Raw genomic sequence first — 19,656 nt, 5'->3', positions numbered from 1 at the left:
GACTATTAGGTATGTCACCACCTGTACTAGAGCCTTCTAAGTGGTGGCCCTGCAGTTGTGGAACTCTTTCTCTTTGGGAGTGTGACAGGCGTCACCCCTAGCAATGCTTTGAAGACCCATCTCTTATCAGTGGGTTTTGGTGAGTAATATATATTGGAGATTTTATGCTGTGGGCCCTTGAATTTTAATATTACTTTGCTGACTTATTCATTAGATTACTTAATTGATCCTTTTTTCTTATATTTTATTATACTGCAATAGCAGTATAAGACAGTATAAGACAGCAGAATAGTTTAAGAAAGCTACTTTGACTATTAATTGACAACTCTTTTTCTTTTTCCAGAAAAAAAATACTTCTATGTTTTTCTGCAAAGACAGGCTTTTGGAGACCAAAAATATTTCTGGATCTCTATCACTCAGTTTGCCAGACGTCCTTAACCCCACAGTTCTGTGAATAAGATCAAGGAATATACTTAAATAATTTGCTTCCAGTTAATCCTGTTGGATGCGTTACTTTCATTTGGACACAACTCTCTGGCTTCTGTTCAGCTACTTAAGATTAGTTTCAAGAGTAACAGTGAGAAGATGGGACAACAAGAAGAAAAACCCCTAAAGGAAAAGTCTCAGTTTATTATTAAAGGATATGTTCTTCCAGCAAAACTATGCATCAGGGAGGCAAATGCCCTAAACTGCTATTATGCTTGTTATTTATATTCTATGCAAAGACAAAATATCTGGGATCAGATATTTAAGTTGTAAGTTTACTATTTAAGTCATAAAATAATATTTTAATAGAAGTAAAAGAGTAATAAAGAAAAACCCTAACACCAGGAATTGCTAACGAAAATATACATGGCAAGTCCACATAAAATGAAGAGTTAGGTTTTCACCTAATAACAATAGAATCTGTGGCCTCAAGCCAAATGCTGCTCAAATGACCAAATGAAATGGGTCGCAAAGAAACACATTATCTGCCTACACTAAATTGCGACTCAATGGCTCAGCAAGGCATCAAAGTGCGCCCTGTGCTGCTGAAGCGGAACAGTCTGGATTCAGTGGATTTTCGGAGGCAGCCCCACCATCGCAGGAGCAAATCTCAACAAGTCCGATTCAAAGACGATGGAACAGACAACCCACCTGTGGCAGAATCGGAACTGGAGACAGCAGCTGCTCAAGACCCATGCGAACTGGGTAAAACACAAACGTCCCTAGTCAGTGGTTCCCCCTTTCTAACTCCCTCTCACAAAGGATTACAAAACATTGCCATACAGACTTCTCCCAGCCTCAGGAAGCACTTTCCGGTATTTAAAAAGAAAAAAATCACAACAAGCAAGTCCTTAACAGAAATGCCGAATGAATCTGAATATTCAATTCAAGTCAATGGCAATCTTTCTGAGCAGGACATAATCTCTTCCAGTCTCTCTTACCTAAGTATCACGCAGCATTTAGATGATGGACCAAGAGCAGCCAATCGGCTGTTTCAGAGGGTGCCTAAAGCACAAAGCAACGGGCCTGTCCATTTGGTTTCGGATAAAATTACAATACTGGAAAAGGCAACTGTTTCTACCCAGGCCCCTGAATACACACACCTGGGTTCTGCACAAGACAATTTTTCCATTTATGGCCCGCACACACAAATGGAAATCAGCAGCCCAATTCATTCTTCTACAGCTGTCAGACAATCCAATGAGAACTGTTCAGTGCACATGGGCTCAGAGAAATCTCTCCCCTGCTTAAGTAGTAACTGCAATGAAGCCAGTGCGGATCATAGTTCCTATGAAGAAAAAAACTATACTGAGCTACTCGCATTTAAGGATGACACTAGCACTAAGGAAACCATTCTGTCATCGCCTCAGCTACACCACAGTTCATTATGCTGCTCCCTCCAAGAACATCAGCAGCCAATTCAGCAGAAAACAGACTCTGACCATAAGACATTGACTAATGATATACAAACAACATCACTCACTAACAACAATGCATCACCGTCTGTTCCCTCATGTCAAACTGTAACAGAGAACGTTTCTACCAATACCGAAGTGCCACAGTATGACAACTGCTTAGAAGGCTTTCACATAAATGCCTATCTTCCAGGGGCTGAAATAAAACCACACAACAAAGAGATTAAAGAAATTAATCAAATTCACTTGGCGCACAGCGAGCTGTGTGCCCTGCAAGATAGGCTCCAGTCCGTTGAGGAATCTTTGCAGTCGAACCAGGAGAAGATTAAAGTCCTTTTGAATGTAATTCAAGATATGGAAAAGGCCAGAGCCCTCAATGAAGGGTACGGTGTGTTTTGTATTTAACACTACTTTTGTTTATTAACACTATCATCTATCTATCTATCATCTATCATCTATCTATCTATCTATCTATCATCTATCTATCTATCTATCTATCTATCTATCTATCATCTATCTATCTATCTATCTATCTATCTATCTATCATCTCTACTGTCCTCTGTTTCTCTCTGCTAACAACACTATCCCCTAAACCAAATCCTGCTCTTATTCATTCAGGGTTATATAACCATAAGGAAATTTGGGGAGGCCCAGTCCCCTTCCTGTATTTTCAGCTTGAACTTTAAAACCATTCCTAGTTCAGGCTTCCCAATCCTTCAGATGTTGTTGGACTTCATTCCCAACATCTGTAACTACTGGCCATGCTGGCTGGGGCTGGTGGGAGTTGGAGCCCAAAACACCTGAAGGGCACCAGGTTGGCGAAGGCTGCTCTAACTCTTTTGCTTGTGATATATTTTTTTAAGCTGCTTAACTGTTTAAGCTGTAAGAAGCAAAACTGCATCTGCTTTCCAGTGTTCTAGCAAATTAGCACAAAGGCATTGTGATGACTTACAAACACAAGTAACTTATTTTCAATTTTTATAAAAATCAAAAATTTATTAGTGTGCAATACAAATAAAACAACCTTAAACATATTAAACCACTGGAATATACCTTCTGACTGTGTTCTGTATTGATCTTCTCCTTACAGTGTATTTCAGGCACCCTCAGCAAAAAATGCCTGGCTACAGGCCTATTTCTGTAATGTGCAGCACTGAAAAAGCAGTGCCTAAAGCTAGTTCTTCTAGTACAGAGCTTGCCGTTTCCCATGTTATCATCCAAGACATACCACAATCCTTTTTTTATTAGTGGGGAACCAGTAGCCCTCCAGCCACTGCTGAACTACAACTCCAGTTGTCCCTATGATCACGATTGTTGCTTATGGTGGCTGGAGACATGGTGGTGGTCTATAGGCTCTCAAATTTCAGCAGTGCCCTGTGCTGTGCTAAAATTTGGTGCACCCCCTCCCTCTCATGCTCCATTCTACAGCATAGTTTTGGTGCCCCCTGCAGGGCAGTGTCAAGTGTGGCTGCACCAGTTGCACTACCTTAAAACCACCTTTGCTGGAGCATCAAACATCTGGAGGGCCACAGGTACCCAATCCATAGCTTAATTCCACAGAAGTGCCTGAAATATCAACATAGTTCTCAACTCTATAACAAATCAAGCTTTAGGTTTCTAGTGGTTCTTCTGAACTCGTTTTATCACTGTGACATTAAATTTGTAATGTTTGCAATTTTCAAAGAACTTTTATGGTGGCACAACTATCATTCAGTGCTGAAAAGAAGAGTAAAATTAGATCCTAAGAGAGAATTCATGGATTCGTTTTGGGCTGAACACGCCCACACCCGTAACTCAGTGCAAGCTGTCAGTGAGTAATGGGGTGATTTTGACCCATGGGAATGAAAATCCCACTAAAATGTTACATCCAGGCCATTTCACTGAAAATAGGCTTACGTTATTGCACTCATCTCTAAATCATTCCTGATAGATGACTGCTGAGCCTAGCCTTGAAGGAAATTTCCAGGAATGGCAGCTTGGATATTTGCTCAAGCAGGTAGCAACTTAAGGAAGAAATGCTGCAAATCATGTTATTTAAAATTAAAACATTCTGTAATAACATGGCTTTGTGGAAGACTTTAAAATAATTATTATCTCTGTTAAAAACAAAACAGGGGCAGTAAACCATGTGTGTGAAATAGAAAGATGGATAAGTGCGGAAAGAGAACACTAACTTTTAATTAATGCGCCCTGTTTTCCATAACATTTCCCACTCATGTATTTCCATCATTCAGTCTGATACTCCCAATTATGGCTGCATGTAACTGCATGCAACAGGCATAGCCTCACTCATATGCTCATGATCACAAGGATAAATTTAAGTGTGAACCAGGCAAAACACAAGCATCTCATTTGCCACTGATGTATACCCTTCAAGGAACAGTAGACAATCCAAGTTGTATGTTGATTATACCTGTATGAAGCATACCTTAATAGATGGTTACAATTCATACTTTACATTCTTACTTGAAACATCCCCTTTAAAAATGCAGTATATTAAGTGGCCCACAGATACAATACGCAATAATTTTAACAGCACTTTCCCCCCAACCATTGCAATGCAAAGCCTTACCACCATGGATTTTGGAATCCTTTTACCACTGGTGCACACCTACATTTTCCCCAGTGAGATACATCTGGAATTTTGTGTAGTCTGCTTCCATGTAAGTAAGAGAAAGAGATAAGCTATTTTGAGCTCTTTTAAGGATTTGCAGTGCAAGGATTTACAGTACAGTTTACTCAAAAGTAAATTCTACTGTAGTCAATGGGGCCAACTTCCCAGTAATCTGGGAGTAAGGCACATTAGATTCAATGAGACTCTCTTCTGAGTATTGAGTTGTATGGGATTGTGTTGTAAGAAAGTGCTGTAGGATTCCAGTCTAATTCAATCAAGGTAAAATTAAATATTAAGCAATATTATTAGGAATTTGAAGCGTTACACATGGAAGTGCCTGCAGAATAAGTGTTGTGACTGAGGAGATAGAAGTAGAATTGCTGGTTTTCTAAATAAATCATAGTACCTATTGTTTATTGCAGGCGGAACTTCTACCGCACTGGCCAAGATCTCAACAACTGCAGCACTTGCCAGAACACGGCATGTATCATTTACAGGTAGGTAAAGGTAAAGGATGCCTGGATGGTTAAATCCAGTCAAAGGCGATGATGGGGTGCAGCGCTCATCTTGCTTTTCAGGCTGAGGGAGCCAGCATTTGTTTGCAGACAGCTTTCTGGGTCATTTGGGAATATGTTTCTGATTCTAAGAGATGCAGAACACGTTGTTTAAAAATTAGCATGTGTTTGTAAAGTACAATTAGTATAGCCAAATATTTATTTCACCTATACGTCTAGGCAGCGGCATAGCTAGCCTAGTGCGGGGGCGTGCCCATGGGGGCGGAGTGGGGTGGGCCTCTCCAGCGCTTGGAGCCTCTGCACTGCCTCCCCCTCAGCTGTAGGGGTGCTGAGGGAGAGACAGAAGGCAGACCAAGTCCCACGCTGCCGTTTCAGGCAGCGCAGAACCTGCAGGCGCCTAAGCCACCATGTCACTCCTAAAAAGTTTTGTGAGCCCAATTTTTTTAAAAAAACCAACAACACACCCTCATTTGTCACCCTCCCCAGTAATGACTCCTGAGATGGACAGCACCCCCCGCACCCCCCTTCCTCCACCACTGTGTCTAGGTCTGTTCAGAAATTACACTGTGTGAAAGAGTGTTCGTTTGTTGATTTCTACAACTCATTTACGGTGCACACAGTCTGTACAGTTGTTGAATATTATATGTGAATAAATCTTTGAGTGTCCAGCCCAGCTAATGTACATGTGGGTATAGATTGTACATTTGTTGAATGTGACATGTGAACGTGTTACAGATACAATCCTTCAGTTTTGCAAGTGTTCCTTTGGCTTCTTCTTAAGACTCAGATAATGACTTAATATTCCATTCAGCAGATGAAGACAGGATGCTACTATTTCATTGTCCTCAATGTCAGGAAATGCACATGTGAAGGCTGTATGCCCAGATGATTTCCAAAGAGAATTGGCTAGTTTTCAAGCCTTCTCTCTAACATGGGTTTTTCATGTGAAGTCAATTAATCTATAAATGTAGGACTTTGCTACCTCAATTAAACATGTCTGAGGCCCACTTGTACATTGTGCCCTCATGGCAGTTCTTTGAGAACTCAAATGAGAAATTGCTGAAATATGTAATGTATTGTTAAAACAAGTTTCCATGCCAGAAGACTGGAAGCTGGCCAACATAATGCCAATATTAAACAAAGCATGCAGGGGAGATCCAGGAAACTGCTTTATAATGCTTGTCTTGGTTAAATTAGTGGAAAGCCTTCCTGAGGCTAGAATAATTCAACATGATGAGGTTTTAAAGCCTAGCGGTGGGAGCTGCTGTATTTTTTTATTGTAAAGCTTACCACTATAGAAATAATAAATGGCATGAGGAGATCTACATGGCTTCAGAAAACAGAAGCCTTGCTTCCCCTTAATTGCAGTTGTCAACGCAAGCATTTAAACAGATGTTATCTACTAGTTGCTATATATTTGGATTGTATTTTTTTAAAAAAAAAACCTGCACAAAGAAATTTAGCAACCATGGGATAAAAGGATATCCTCTCCTAGATCATCACAGGTTAAAACTTAAAAGAGAGGAAGCAAATATATAAATACAGTGACAGTTTTCTGGCTTGACACAGTTGGAAGGAGTGCTGGACTATGCGGAATTTTGGTATCATCTAGCAAAAGTGCAGCTACACTATTGGTTTAATTTTATGTTTTCTGCTTTGTTTTGGTAATTATGCCCTGCTTCATTTTCAATATCTCCATATTCTAATTTGCATACATCTGTTTTGAATTTTATGAATAAAAAATAAATTAGCAAAGCATGCTTGTAAAGTCCCGTACAACACTGGCACCCAGCAGAGACAGGCAAGTGCACAGACGGCTCACCAAGTAAGATTCCAGTCACCAATATCCTCTTCTTAAAAAAAATTTACAATTTTACTAGAACAATTTTACAACAGCTTATTTCTAAACCAGCTTTCCTGATATACACATTTATGCATGAAAAGCAAGAGCCGTCACTTAAACTGCAGAACTGAGTCACTCATTCACCTCAGTGTATCTCACGATGGAACTGCTTTGAGGTTTTCCCTACAATATATATAAATTTTATGAAATTAAAACATAAACTTTCCCTTTAGCAAAACGACTGATGTTATAGCGCCACAAAGCAGTTCTTGTGGTTGGCCTACACTAAGGTGAAATACATCAATGGAGAACAAAAACTGCTGTGATGCCAGCATGGTGGTTGTGCTGCAAAGTGAATCAGAAGCCAAGGTAGAGGCCCCTTGTAATCTAAGTTTCTCCAGAAGCCTCTAACCCCTGCTTATGGAAAAAAGCTACTTTATTGTAGTTTTTACATAGTTAAATTTATCTCAATCATCTGATACTTAAATTACTTGCAGAAACAAGCTACCTGAACAAATAAATCACTGAAATCCAAAGAAGACCAAATATATAAGCTTATCAATTTTTGAGAGAAAATGTTCTGCATTAGGAAACAGGATAGATCAATAATCTTGCATGTTCACATTCATTCTGAAGCCTCACATTATTTAATGCACACAATAAAGTCAACTGCTTGTCTGCCGGTTTATGGAAGAAGCGTAAGCACCAAAGTACTTTTGTGACATCTACCATGAAAGCTTTAGTTCCTATCTCTTAATATAATATAAAGAGCTAGTTTAACTTAGAACAACTCATCCAGTTTATTAGTTTAGGCATTCAGTGAATGTCAGCTTCAAAATTATAGGAGCAGGTATCCTATAACCAAAGGAACTGTGTTGATTCTCTGAACTTTACCACATACAGGGCATCAAAATCATGGCAGATATATGCACATGTTGAGAGGCAGTATGCTCCTAAATACCTGTACAAACTGCTGGAGAGAACTATTTCTTCATGTCCTGCTTGTGGGCTTCCCAAAGGTATCTAGGACATAGAATCATAAGGTTGGAAGGGACCATGAGGTGTCATCTGCTTGGCTGCTCTAAAAAACAGTGGTCTAGTTAAATGCTTCTTTCTCATTCTGTATTCTTGCAGTATTGTTGAAACTTTCTAGGCAACAAGCGCCACCAGCTACAACTCTCTTGAGTCTTGTTGCTTGCTTCAGATTCTAGGAGTTAAGGCTTAAGGTCCATCTCTTCTGAACAGCTCATGTGACTGCCAACTATCTGCCCCATTGTGCAAATTCTGCCAAAATTCAATAACCTTGATAACCCACACTTTTTCTGTCCTAGCCTTCCTTTCCCTGCTGTGCAGCCACTCCTCATCTGGTTAAATCTCCCCTTGCCTGCAATTTCTGTGATAGATAATGCCATATTTTTGTTGTTTTTATGTCTAACTTATGCATTTATTTCTAACTCATGCGCATGCCACTGTTAAAAATAAATGCCTGCAACATTCATGTAACAACATTCTATACGGAACTCGCTATCGCAATGGGAAAGTGATTATTTCACAAGAGATGAAATATTGCTGTCTGAGTACTTGGAAAAGGCAGAGAATTGTGCCACTCATTACTGTAAAACGAACTGGTCATATCCCTGCCATACATCATGTGAAGCATCTACTTCTATCTGCAGTACTGGGGAGATCTGCTCCCCTTTGTAACAAGGTGGGATGTCTGGCTACTAATTGAACTCATGGACCTTTTCAGTCCCACTCAACTCTACCTAACAGATCCACTTACTCCTTTCAACTGTGTTAGAATGGTGGGTTGGGAAAGAGAGAGGGATCTGGGTTTTATTTTATTTTAAATTTAAGCTGCATATTATGCAGTGAGATCTTCAATTATGCTTACTTTTATGTTATTTTTATTACTGAAAGTTAGCCTAACATTTTCTTGGTTAATTTTATCTTCTAGTACCATACAAAAATATTCTAGGGCATAAACCAACTTTAATCAAAGTAGTTCCTTCACATCTGAGACTCCCTGTGATTTTAATTATCTTCCCCACCTACCCACCCTGTTTATACTTAGAATTGCTTCGTCTTCTCATTAGGCTACAGGTCACCAAGACAGCTTGAGACCATTTAGGTCACTTTTAAATTATACATTGCCATTGAGGGAGGTTTACATGCTACCAAATAACTGTTATCACAATTTCATGTAACTAACCTTACCAGATGAAACTGCTAGCCTCAGTCTACAAACAGTAAGCAAAACATGGATCATTGCCTCTTATATGCTTTGGAAGCAAACATTCCAAAATCAGGGTCAAGCTGGGAGGCGCTTAAAGGCAATGGTCCATAGTGGATGCTGACTAACTGAATGTGTGACTTAACCCTTAATCAATTTGCTTATTAAGTATACAATGAATACACATATCTAATAGGAAATTTGAATAAGTACACTGCAAGTTTGATTAGTCACCTACAGTTAAGCCAAACTAGCTAAAGGAACCCCTTCATGGATCACTGCCTTGCCGTGGCGAAGGGGCTTGAATAACTCAAAGAAGCTATGAGCTATGCCGTGCAAGGCCACCCAGGATGGACAGGTCATAGTGGAGAATTTTGACCAAACGTGATTCACCTGGAGCAGGAACCGGCAAGCCACTCCAGTATCCCTGCCAAGAAACATATCCATTCTTAAGGAAATCAGCCCTGAGTGCTCACTGGAAGGACAGATCGTGAAGCTGAGGCTCCAATACTTTGGCCACCTCATGAGAAGAGAAGACTCCCTGGAAAAGACCCTGATGTTGGGAAAGATGGAGGGCACAAGAAGAAGGAGACGACAGAGGACAAGATGGTTGGACAGTGTTCTCGAAGATACAAACATGAGTCTGACCAAACTGCGGGAGGCAGTGGAAGACAGGAGTGCCTGGCGTGCTCTGGTCCATGGGGTCACAAAGAGTCGGACACGACTAAACAACAACAGCTAAAGGAAATTATACACTGAGATTATTTGTTTATGGAAGGTGATGAACATGCTGTGAGGTTCCTTCTCCAACCTTATACTAGGTAGGCACAAAAAAACCCCATCCAGTACAAACAACAAAACTAGCTAGAGGTGTGATATAGAATCCGTACATTTCGAGAGAAATCAGGGCACTTGTTCAAATCAGGTACTGAACTACATAGAGAAGGCTTCCTGCTTCAGACCTTCACTGTCTGTGACTTGGAGGTTGATAGTGACAGCCATGGAGTGGGATGTGGGAAGCTTAACATTCTCATCCCCTGCTCTTCCCACTCTCGTGGATGTTTTACAGGCAAAACACCTGACTGGGGTGTCAGTGATCATTCCAGGTTCAATCCCAGGGAGTTCCATTTAAATAAGTTCTCAAGTAGCAAGGCTGGAAGAGATGCCCTGTCTGAGATTCTGAAAGGCTACTGCAAGTCTGAGTAGTCATCACTGAACTAGGTGGGCCAATGATCATAGGTCTTCTTAAAGGAATTAAACAACCTTTTTTTAAGACTTAAGAATAGTCAAGAGTTGTGCTTCATCTTCACAACTTTTCTTTATAAAATCAATTAAAAATATTTTTTTAAAGAGCTGTGCTTCAATACATATATTGTAGACTGCAGTGCTATGCACTCTTCACTGAGAGTAAGCAAAACAGAATGAGAATTAGCCTTGAGTAAACATGCACAGGAATGCACTGCAGGTTAAAAAAAAACAAGAAGCAAAACATTACAAAAATCTTATTGCATATCCCTGCATTATTTAACTCCGATTGATACTAACATGCTTCATCCAGCTAAATTCTCTGTGTACCACTTTGAAATTACAAGGGTCAACGTTTCCATAGAAACAAAAATGGAGTATAGTTTTCTCTTGAATCACATTAATGAGAGAGGAAAGAATATACCCTTAAGACTTGCAATTATGCTTACTATAAACATAAGGGAGAATTTGCCATCTAATTATCTCAGCTTCAGAGGGGTAGCAAGTATGAATTGTTAAGGATACTAAATGTAAGATCTGAAGGAAGCTAAAAAAAGTTGGCTTGGGCATATTTTTAATTAAGAAATTTTAATTTTTGTGTATTTTACAGTCAGCTGGGTTCAAACGACATTAACTGAATAAACATACTGATGGAAGAGGTCACTATTTAAGATGAAAGAAAATGCAAACAGAAAAACAGATAGTGTGGTTTCTCCCCCCCCCCCCCAGAGATTAAGAGTAACATTTTAATTACCTCAAGGTGAAAAACTAGGGCAGTGTTTCCCAAATTTCTGAGAGCTAAGGCACATTTTTGTTCTGAAATGAATTGTGGGCTCACTTTTCTGTTGCACCGCAAAAGTAAAATAGTGTAAGTAGTGAAATAGTAAAAATTGTTCACCTTCAAGATAAGAACATAAAAAGAGTGCTGCTGGATCAGACCAAAGGTCAATTCAGCATCCTATTTCTCCCTGTGGCCAACGAAAATGTCTATGAGAAACCCACAAGCAGGGCATGAGGTTCAATAGGCCCCTGCCACTTTTGTTTCCCCAACAAACTGGCATTCATGGTGCCAGTAGCTTGCCTAAGACAGAATGTCAACTCTTCAATTCAAAGTAAAGGAAAAAGGTCCTGTGAACCAAACATCAATTTATCTTGTACCATCTGAAGTGCCTACATCCAGCAGAATCATCAAGATTGCTTCTTTCACTATAGTTTTAGCAGTTCCAGGTTACAAATTTATTATACAGTTGATAATTTGTGCTCATTACATCCTTCTATCACATGAGAATGTGCTGTGGTGAGCTGCAGCTGGCCCTGATTTCCTGCAGGATTTATTTTATTTTATTTTTGAGGGGGTGGGATATTTGTGTTAAAATAAATACATGTGTTTACTTCAGTGAATGCCATGGGTTCCTGTTAAAATAGAGGCAAATCTTAAATGGGAATCCTGTACTATGATGTTACTCTTCACAACTGCACTGCAGTGTTTAGTTTTCTTGCACAGCCCTGCAAAGTGCAACCTAGGCTGCAATCCTAACTCCACTGATCTGGGAGTAAGCCCCACTGAATTCAATAGGACTTACTTTCGAGTTGACATGGTAGATTGTCATGAATACTTACCTGGCAGGGGAGACACCTTGATCATGAATCTGTTCATGCCACATAATGAAGTTGCTTCTATTGATAGGTGCTGAGGGGGTAAAAATGATACAGGTGGAACAGGTGAACTGTGTCATGTTGCACTATCACATTATCATCTGCTAAATCTGATCAGGAAGGCTGCAATTGTGTCCGCATAGCTTCTTATCTGTGCCTAGTGGCATGGTCCATTTGTGTTCTGGTTATAGACTGTTGCTCACATACAACCTGTGGCTAAATAGCAACTTGAGATCATAGTGATTTCAACAAAAGATTCCTGCATTGCAGGGGGTTGGACTATATGACCCTTGTGGTCCCTTTCCAACTCTACTATTCTATGATTATAAGCAGTTAAGAAAGCAGAAAATGCAAAACAATACATTTTAACACTGTAAGAAACATTGCTTTGAATCATCTGCTAAGTGGTCTGAAAGAGATCTGGGGCACTTAAATATCCTGTCTTATGCTGTGATATAAACCAGTTAGAAATGTTTTCTATGAGACAGGTAAGCAACAACACATGCCAGTCAGGAAGCAGGAAAACACTAAGATATTTTGCTTATGTGTATGCATATTTCCCAAAAGATAAGTGGATGGATCATAATGTGTTTTGAAAATGTTGCCTCTTTAGGAGGGGTGCATTTTGTAAAACTTTTTCCTAAGATGATACTGACAGATGGTGTATGTAGCTTGTTCCCATCTGAAGAGCGAGCAACAGTGGAGACCTCTGTAATCTAAATAATCCTTATAAAAATCCTTTTTAACGTGTTATTACTACATTTAGAATTGAACTACTGGAATCAGAATTAAAAGCTTGTTCCTGAACCAAGTATGCTGGTGATCCCACACAACTTATCTCTTTCTGAAGATTACTCGTACTCTTAGCAAGTGATAAACTTATTATTGATAGCCATCTGGTCAAACATTGATGATCTACTGGGCAATCTAGCACAAAGTTTCTGAATTTCAAATGCAAAGCAAGTATGGCATTTAATCGCTTTAACTTTTATCTGTGATCTCTTTTGAGCTGTTGCACTGGATGAGGGAACTGTTTGTGACACACTCTCACAGAGAGAAGATAGTAAAAATTCATTATTCCAAAAGGCTCTTATAAACTATCAACATTTAATATCGATATTACATGGTCAAGAAAGCTACCATTAATGTGTGAACATGTATCATATTTCTTATTCCATAGCAAAATAACCCTGTCAGCGAAAATGCTCATTAAAAGTCTACCTTTCCCACCATTTACCCCATTCTCTCCAGTTCATCAGTAGCACACTTTCAGGGATATCTAACTCACACCCAGGGCGCACCTATAATTTCCCACTAAAAATAAACTGATGGTGAAGGAGGCCTTTTTTAGAAGTGTTTTGGCCTGTACTAGAAATACCAAAATACCTCCAGACCCATTCTGCTCTAGATGGTGCTGCCTCATTAATACCCTGGTCCACAGCAATCTCCATCATTTGGGTGACATGCAAGCAAGATGGTGAAAGCAGGCTCAGAGGACTGCTCAAACCAGCTTCATGATAGAGCAATTTCAGGACCCTAGACAGCACCAAAGGTTCTTTATACTGTACTCAACACTAATGTCTCATAACCAATGTAACTGATCTATAGAAAGGACTGTACAACTTGAAAAAAGATACAAGACATGTACTTTTGCAGTCCAATAAAATCTTTTATAAATAATAACAAAAACAAAAACAAGAGTTTGAGACCACAAACAACACCTAAGGGCAGGAAAGGATAGAGTTGCCTCAGCCCTGGCTTGTTGCAGCTGCCAGAGTTCTGTAGTTTGATCTGGAGAATCCAGACACTACTAATTAAAGGGCCGTTGGTGCTGTCACTGGCTTCTTCCTAGACAACAGGGTCTTTATCCTCAGAAGAGACAGTGATATAATCGTCAAAGATCAAATGCTAAGGGATTTTGGGGGTACACACAGAATCTTATGTCAATGTGTTTACTCAGGATGAGATAGTTAATGGGTCCATATCAGCTCAGGAACACTAAGTCTGAGGGTTCCAGGGCCATAGCAGATAGAATATCCCCCCCAAAAAAACTGCTCATTTTTTATGAGGTAAGAATAATTAGAAAGACTTGGACTGTTCTACATCTAGCCAGATAGAAAATAACTGAACCACGGCTCTCATCAGAACCTTTTTTAGGAGGGTTGTCAAACAATTAAAGATCATATGTTTTTCAGCTGATTACATCTAAATATATTTGCATGTAAACAAAGGCTAACCAGAAGTCCCTTTTGAGATACTGAAGGAAATTCAAGATAACTTAATGAACAACCGCTGCCATATTATTAAAAGGAAAGTCATCTTTCTTATTTTCTGTTTCATTGCCTATTACAGCAAGACACCACAGTCAAATAGCCTTAAAAAGATAAACAAATGGGTCTTTAAATCACAGCTCCACTGATTAAATTTGGCCTGACCAATTAAAATTGGCCCTTTTCAATAAATCAGCTAACACTTTAATTGATTAATCTTCCAATTAAAATTTGCACCTCACATTTCTAGGTCTGCAGGTCATTTTAACTTAGTGCCTTGTAAGCAACACAAAGCAGTCACTGGGTGCAGGAAAAATGAACAGCGGGAAGACGACCTAGAGACAAACAGAGTCAAACTAGTGTTAGGATGTACAGCTGCTTTAGTAACAGCAACTCTTTTAAATTAGCAGAAATTGCATAATACCTTTTTATTCATGTGGGTGGCATCTTCTAAGTTCTATTCTCATAGGAATATGGCAGCAGCCCTGCTGGATCTGATCAAATGTTCAACTAGTCCAGTTTACTGTTCTACACAGGGCCAACCAAATGCCTCTGGGAAGCTTCCAAGTAGGACCCAGCAACTGGTACTTTCTGAAACCTGGAAACTGCCCAGTCATTGTAGCAGCCATCATAGATTTATCCTCAGTGATATTTTAAGTCATATTGTTGTATTGCATATTATGTGAAATCCCTAATGGAGAAATCAGTTGTGTTTCTCTTCCTTAATATTACCAAGCAGAACCTCAGCATGATATGGTAAAAACAGAAAAACCCCTATCACTTCACTCAGGGATTTCTGATTTCCACCAATTTCTCCCCTCACCCCATCTGGGATGACTTCTTGGTAGGTGGGAAAGCCCAATTCCCAATGGAATTCTGACAATGGTTCTCTGGATACACACCATAATGTGATGGAAACACTAAGCATTTTCCCTTTTGTTGCTGAATGTTTCTATAAGATAAACATTAGGCCTAAATCCAGAGTTCAACCACCTACAAGTTTACAAATTAAAATGGGTAGAAGATAATGGCAACACACTGGAAAAGGTAATTGGATAACAAGCAGAAAGTCACTCTGTGGCATACTTATCAGCTGTAAGTCAGACCACTCGTCACAGCCTGAGCCCTGCATATCTCAGATCTACCCATTAGTTGGGCTTCAGTGAAGCTTTTTTCCAGTTATTTGAGTATAGGACTGATGCCTTAAACAATTAATGAGGCAGCAGGTTTTTATTTTATTTTTTAAACATTTTCAGTATGTTTTCATTTGTTTGGTATATTGATAAATGGCTGAACATTCCAACATACCATAGAAGTATATAACAGCAAAAATGCAACAAGTTGAAATGGATAAAGCAATTCTCAAAAGAGAAATCAGATACAGCCCAAAAGTCAATTCATCCTTCTGGGAAAGCCTGTAAAATTAAAAAATAACAAAATGTTTTTAGCATCCAATTCACCATCTACAATGTTGCAGCCTGTGTAACTTCAAAGGGCTGTGTGTTCCACAAAGTGCGTGCTAGGCAGGACCTAGTCTGAGCCACCACGTATGTGACAACACAAGGAAAGGTTCACACAGATGACCAAGGTGCAGGGATATAGGGGGAGCCTTCAGAAAGTTATTTAGGGGTTTATACACTAACAGTAAAAACTTAAAATTTAACCCAGTAAGCCTATTGGCTGTTTTAGTACTTGGTACTTATAAAAACTGCAGACGGCAAGTCCCATCTTCAGAAAATAAATAAACAAACCCCAACCCCATCATATAGAAGGCAAAGTCTTTTCTTAGGGTTAGGCCTGCTACAACGCAAATAGCCCTTGCTTCTTGCTTCAGAATTATTAAATGTTGATAGATCAACTTAAAATTCGCATGATTAATGAATGATCAGAAAGGGGCTGTAGCTTGATGACAAAAAACTTGTTCTGAATGTAGAAGGCCCCATGTTCATTCCCTGACATTTCTGGGTAGAATTGGAAGAGACTGTTGTGACTCAGTTTAAGGCAGCTTCCTATGTTCGTATGACTAAATTTTAAATTAAATTGCTTTTATTGATTTATTATTACTATTAATCTGAAATTATTATTACTATTAATCTGAAATCAAGCAATTGGAGGGAGGCCTTTTTTAAAGAAAAGAAAGAGGCCTAATTAAAAACAACAACACACAAAGTGGTTAAATTTTGACATCCTGTTTGATTACAGTCTGAGCTATCTGGAAACATGTAAAGCATTTAAATAATGTACTGCTATCTTAAATACATTTAATTGATTTGTATTTTACCACAACACTCTGACTGCTCTCTTTTCAATTCAATAAAAATATTTTTATTAGATATTTTTACACCATTTAATAAGAATGAATAAAGTATGTAGAAGAGAAATGGCAAGATATTTATTTTTACATCCTTCTCATAAGTTTTACTGCATAATTATTTGCCTACTTGAAACTGACAGCTTTGGCCATCTGTCAGATTAACTAAAGCAGTTTTAAGCACACAGGAAAGCAATCAGAAAAGCAAAATCTTTACCTCAACTGCTATTGGAATGAAATATTTTAAAAGAAAAAGACCTCCAAGTGCAATAATTTGAACTGGAACTCTTTTTAAGGTAATCTTTTCACATACAAATCAGATTTTACACAAACATGCATAGATCCAGAACCTTCGTTACAAATATGGGAAGAAATTTCTATTTCAAATCTAACATGCCAGGTCAATTAGCTCAGTAATTCAATTTCTAGACTGACTGACCATATGAATTGCAGCGTTTCAAGCAAAGTGTCAAACGTAATTGTTTCTTGAAATGCATACTTGAAAACCCCCTAACATATTTCTCTCCCTGTTTTCATTATGTAGTGTAGAATATGACTTCAGACAACAGGAAGGGAGGTTTCACCAGGTTCTGAAAACACTGGATGAAGTAGAAGAATGCCCTCCTGTAGTGGCTCTACAAAGGCAACCATCTGATCATCCAGTCCCTGAGAAACAGGAAATAAGAAGAAAGTCAAAGAAAAAGAAATGCTTCTGGTGGATTTGAAAGCCTTAAGAACTGGGTATGGGTATGGGCTGGTCCAGCTGTATGGACTTCAAATATGAAAAACCCTTCCTTCATATACTCTGATTTCTTCCTTCACTCCCTGGTTTGTGGCAAATGCAGTGTGCCGTGATGCTCATTCAGACAAACCATGGTCTGGATGCAACATCTGAACTGGGGGAACTAATATCTGAAGGGGGAAATGGTGCTTGTAAGTCAGGGCTGTGCCTACTTTAATATACATAAAAAGCTCAGTCTCAAAAAAGGCTGGAACAAGATAGAGATCCAGCTAAACTTGGTATTTCATATTAAAATTCTGAAATGAATGGAACATTGGTTTTCTTTCTGAATCTGACACTCTTAGCAATTCCGTCACATGAATATAACTTGGGCATGATGGAATCATTTGGGTCCCCCATTCCTTGTTATGGTTAGCTTGAATCAGAATTTCTGAAGCTTTCAGATTTTATAGCTTATTTTCCCTGACAAACTCCTTTATAGCAACTCTGTATTAATTGTACCAAAGTGCACCTAACATCCTTCACATTGTAGAAAGGTGTTCCTTCTAAATAAAGCCTAGCACTCAGCATAAATGCTGATGTAGGAAAATGTTGAGAACCAGATTTTTCCAGATCTTTCAAACAATAAAATATTTAACTATAATTCAGGAAAAACCCCTGTGACTGTTATATTCCATTTTAATCACAGCTCACAAATAAGATTTTTTTTCAAGCTCTGCAGTACTCAAAGTAACTTTGAACTAGGGGGGAATTACTTCTTCTGAAACAACAAATGATGGCTTGGATCCTAAAAATAAGTTAAGGATGTTCAGAGAAGGAAAATTTGCTGTCTCCTCCTCCTCTTCCCTGCACAGTTTCTCTGGATGTATGGGGAACCCTCCTGAGCAATGGGGGATAAGCACAGGGGGCTGCTCAGAGAAAGGAGAAATGTCCAGAATTGGACATGCTCACCTCCCCTGGGAAACCCTGAGCCCCATACATAGTGGATCTGGAACCCCCTCTCTCTGGGAAGGCTTTTCAGGAGGTACAGCCATCTGCACTAGGGGGGAGGCAGGAATGAAGACCTTTTTGTCTATAATCTTCATTACACTGACTGAACGATCAAAGGATCCAGGCCAAAGCACTTCCTGTCCAGGGGACTTGAAGTTTAAACAAAAAGTTAAGACTTATCTTTGATAAGTCATGAAGGCACAAAAGGTTAATTTAGGCAGAAATATTTATAACCTAGCCTATCTTAATGGGTTTAGGCACACATAACATTGCACAGTGTTGGGTTGTAAATCAGTTCCTGAAAACATAGCTGTGTGGAACACTGATAGAAGAAAAGAAAAACACTAAGGCATGTCCTCCCTTTTCTCCCTGTGTGGTTGTTCCTAGGTGCACATTCCTGGAGGCTGCTGGCACTGACATGGAGACTCTCCATGTGCTTGGTCCAATCCATGTGGTAAGTGCCAATGTTATAGCTCCTGTCACCAGAGGGAAACATTTTTCAGTGGCTTCTAAAAAGAGCAAGAGTTCCTTGAATGCTGGGAGTCAGGAAAGGAACAGATCACTGGATACCTCTCTGTGAACTGCAGGATAGCGTCACATTTTTGATAACGGATAGTGCTGCACATGACCAGCTAAGAGCTGGCAGAGGAGTATTTTCATTTTCGTGGCTACAGAAGTAAGTGTCTGTGATGCTAAGAGAGACAAATGAGACCAAAATCAAGTTTTCTAAGATGTGTTTCTTAGATCACACCAAGATTTTAAAGCTAAAATGTTACTTTCCACCATTTGGAATAAATAACTCCAGAAGAACATTGCACCATCATTTAGCATGCCTGTCAGATATAAACTGAGAGCTACATTTTAAAATGATAATGGACTTATATGAATTACAAGCACCAAAATATATCAGTTATCTGCAGCCATGAGATCCATGTTACTGATGTGCCTTTAGTTTTCCCACCCTTGTGTTGCAGCATCCTTTAAAGATGGACCACAGATGCCAAGTTCAGATGTTAACCTGAGCACGTTTTTCAACATTACCACGGAAACACTGGAATGTGTTCTTCCATCCATCTATCCCACATCATTACAGCAACATTCTGATATATGGACAACTAGTTGCAGGAACTTCCAGGATCTGCAACAACCTATGTTCAAGGTCACAGACTGAGCATCCACAGCTGACCAGTTCACATGTTATTAATGTGAACACGGGTGTCCTGATCCAGCAGAGATAAGCAACATGCAGAAGAAAGTTCCACATCTGCATTCAATCACAGGCCTGGTCTTATCATTTGTCAGACTGAGACAGATGAGTTTGAGTGTTATGAAATA

The 19,656-nt window shown here is 39.3% G+C and overlaps 2 protein-coding genes across 3 annotated transcripts in view; one reads left to right on the top strand and one right to left on the bottom strand.

Moving 5' to 3' along the window:
- DOCK2 (dedicator of cytokinesis 2) overlaps nucleotides 1–19,656 on the bottom strand; it is a 263,188-nt gene that overhangs the window by 150,753 nt on the left and 92,779 nt on the right. The gene's annotated exons all lie outside the window — the stretch shown is intronic.
- On the top strand, nucleotides 329–19,365 carry INSYN2B (inhibitory synaptic factor family member 2B). Of its 2 annotated transcripts, XR_008328877.1 has the most exons (5): nucleotides 329–2,284; nucleotides 4,939–5,013; nucleotides 17,134–17,330; nucleotides 18,709–18,775; nucleotides 19,296–19,365. XR_008328877.1 is itself a non-coding variant. In XM_053376518.1 (4 exons), exons 1-3 carry the CDS (start codon nucleotides 948–950, stop codon nucleotides 17,312–17,314), a joined length of 1,593 nt encoding a protein of 530 aa, XP_053232493.1. In that variant the 5' UTR covers nucleotides 329–947; the 3' UTR covers nucleotides 17,315–17,330; nucleotides 18,709–19,359. The 2 variants fall into 2 exon arrangements, 1 of the variants encoding a protein (XP_053232493.1); XM_053376518.1 differs by having other exon boundaries at nucleotides 18,709–19,359.

The sequence above is a fragment of the Podarcis raffonei genome, chromosome 2 (assembly GCF_027172205.1).
Source record: "Podarcis raffonei isolate rPodRaf1 chromosome 2, rPodRaf1.pri, whole genome shotgun sequence".
Taxonomy (NCBI): domain Eukaryota; kingdom Metazoa; phylum Chordata; class Lepidosauria; order Squamata; family Lacertidae; genus Podarcis; species Podarcis raffonei.
The sequence above is the reverse complement of the archived record's forward strand: the minus strand, read 5'-3'. Positions and strand labels throughout refer to the sequence as shown.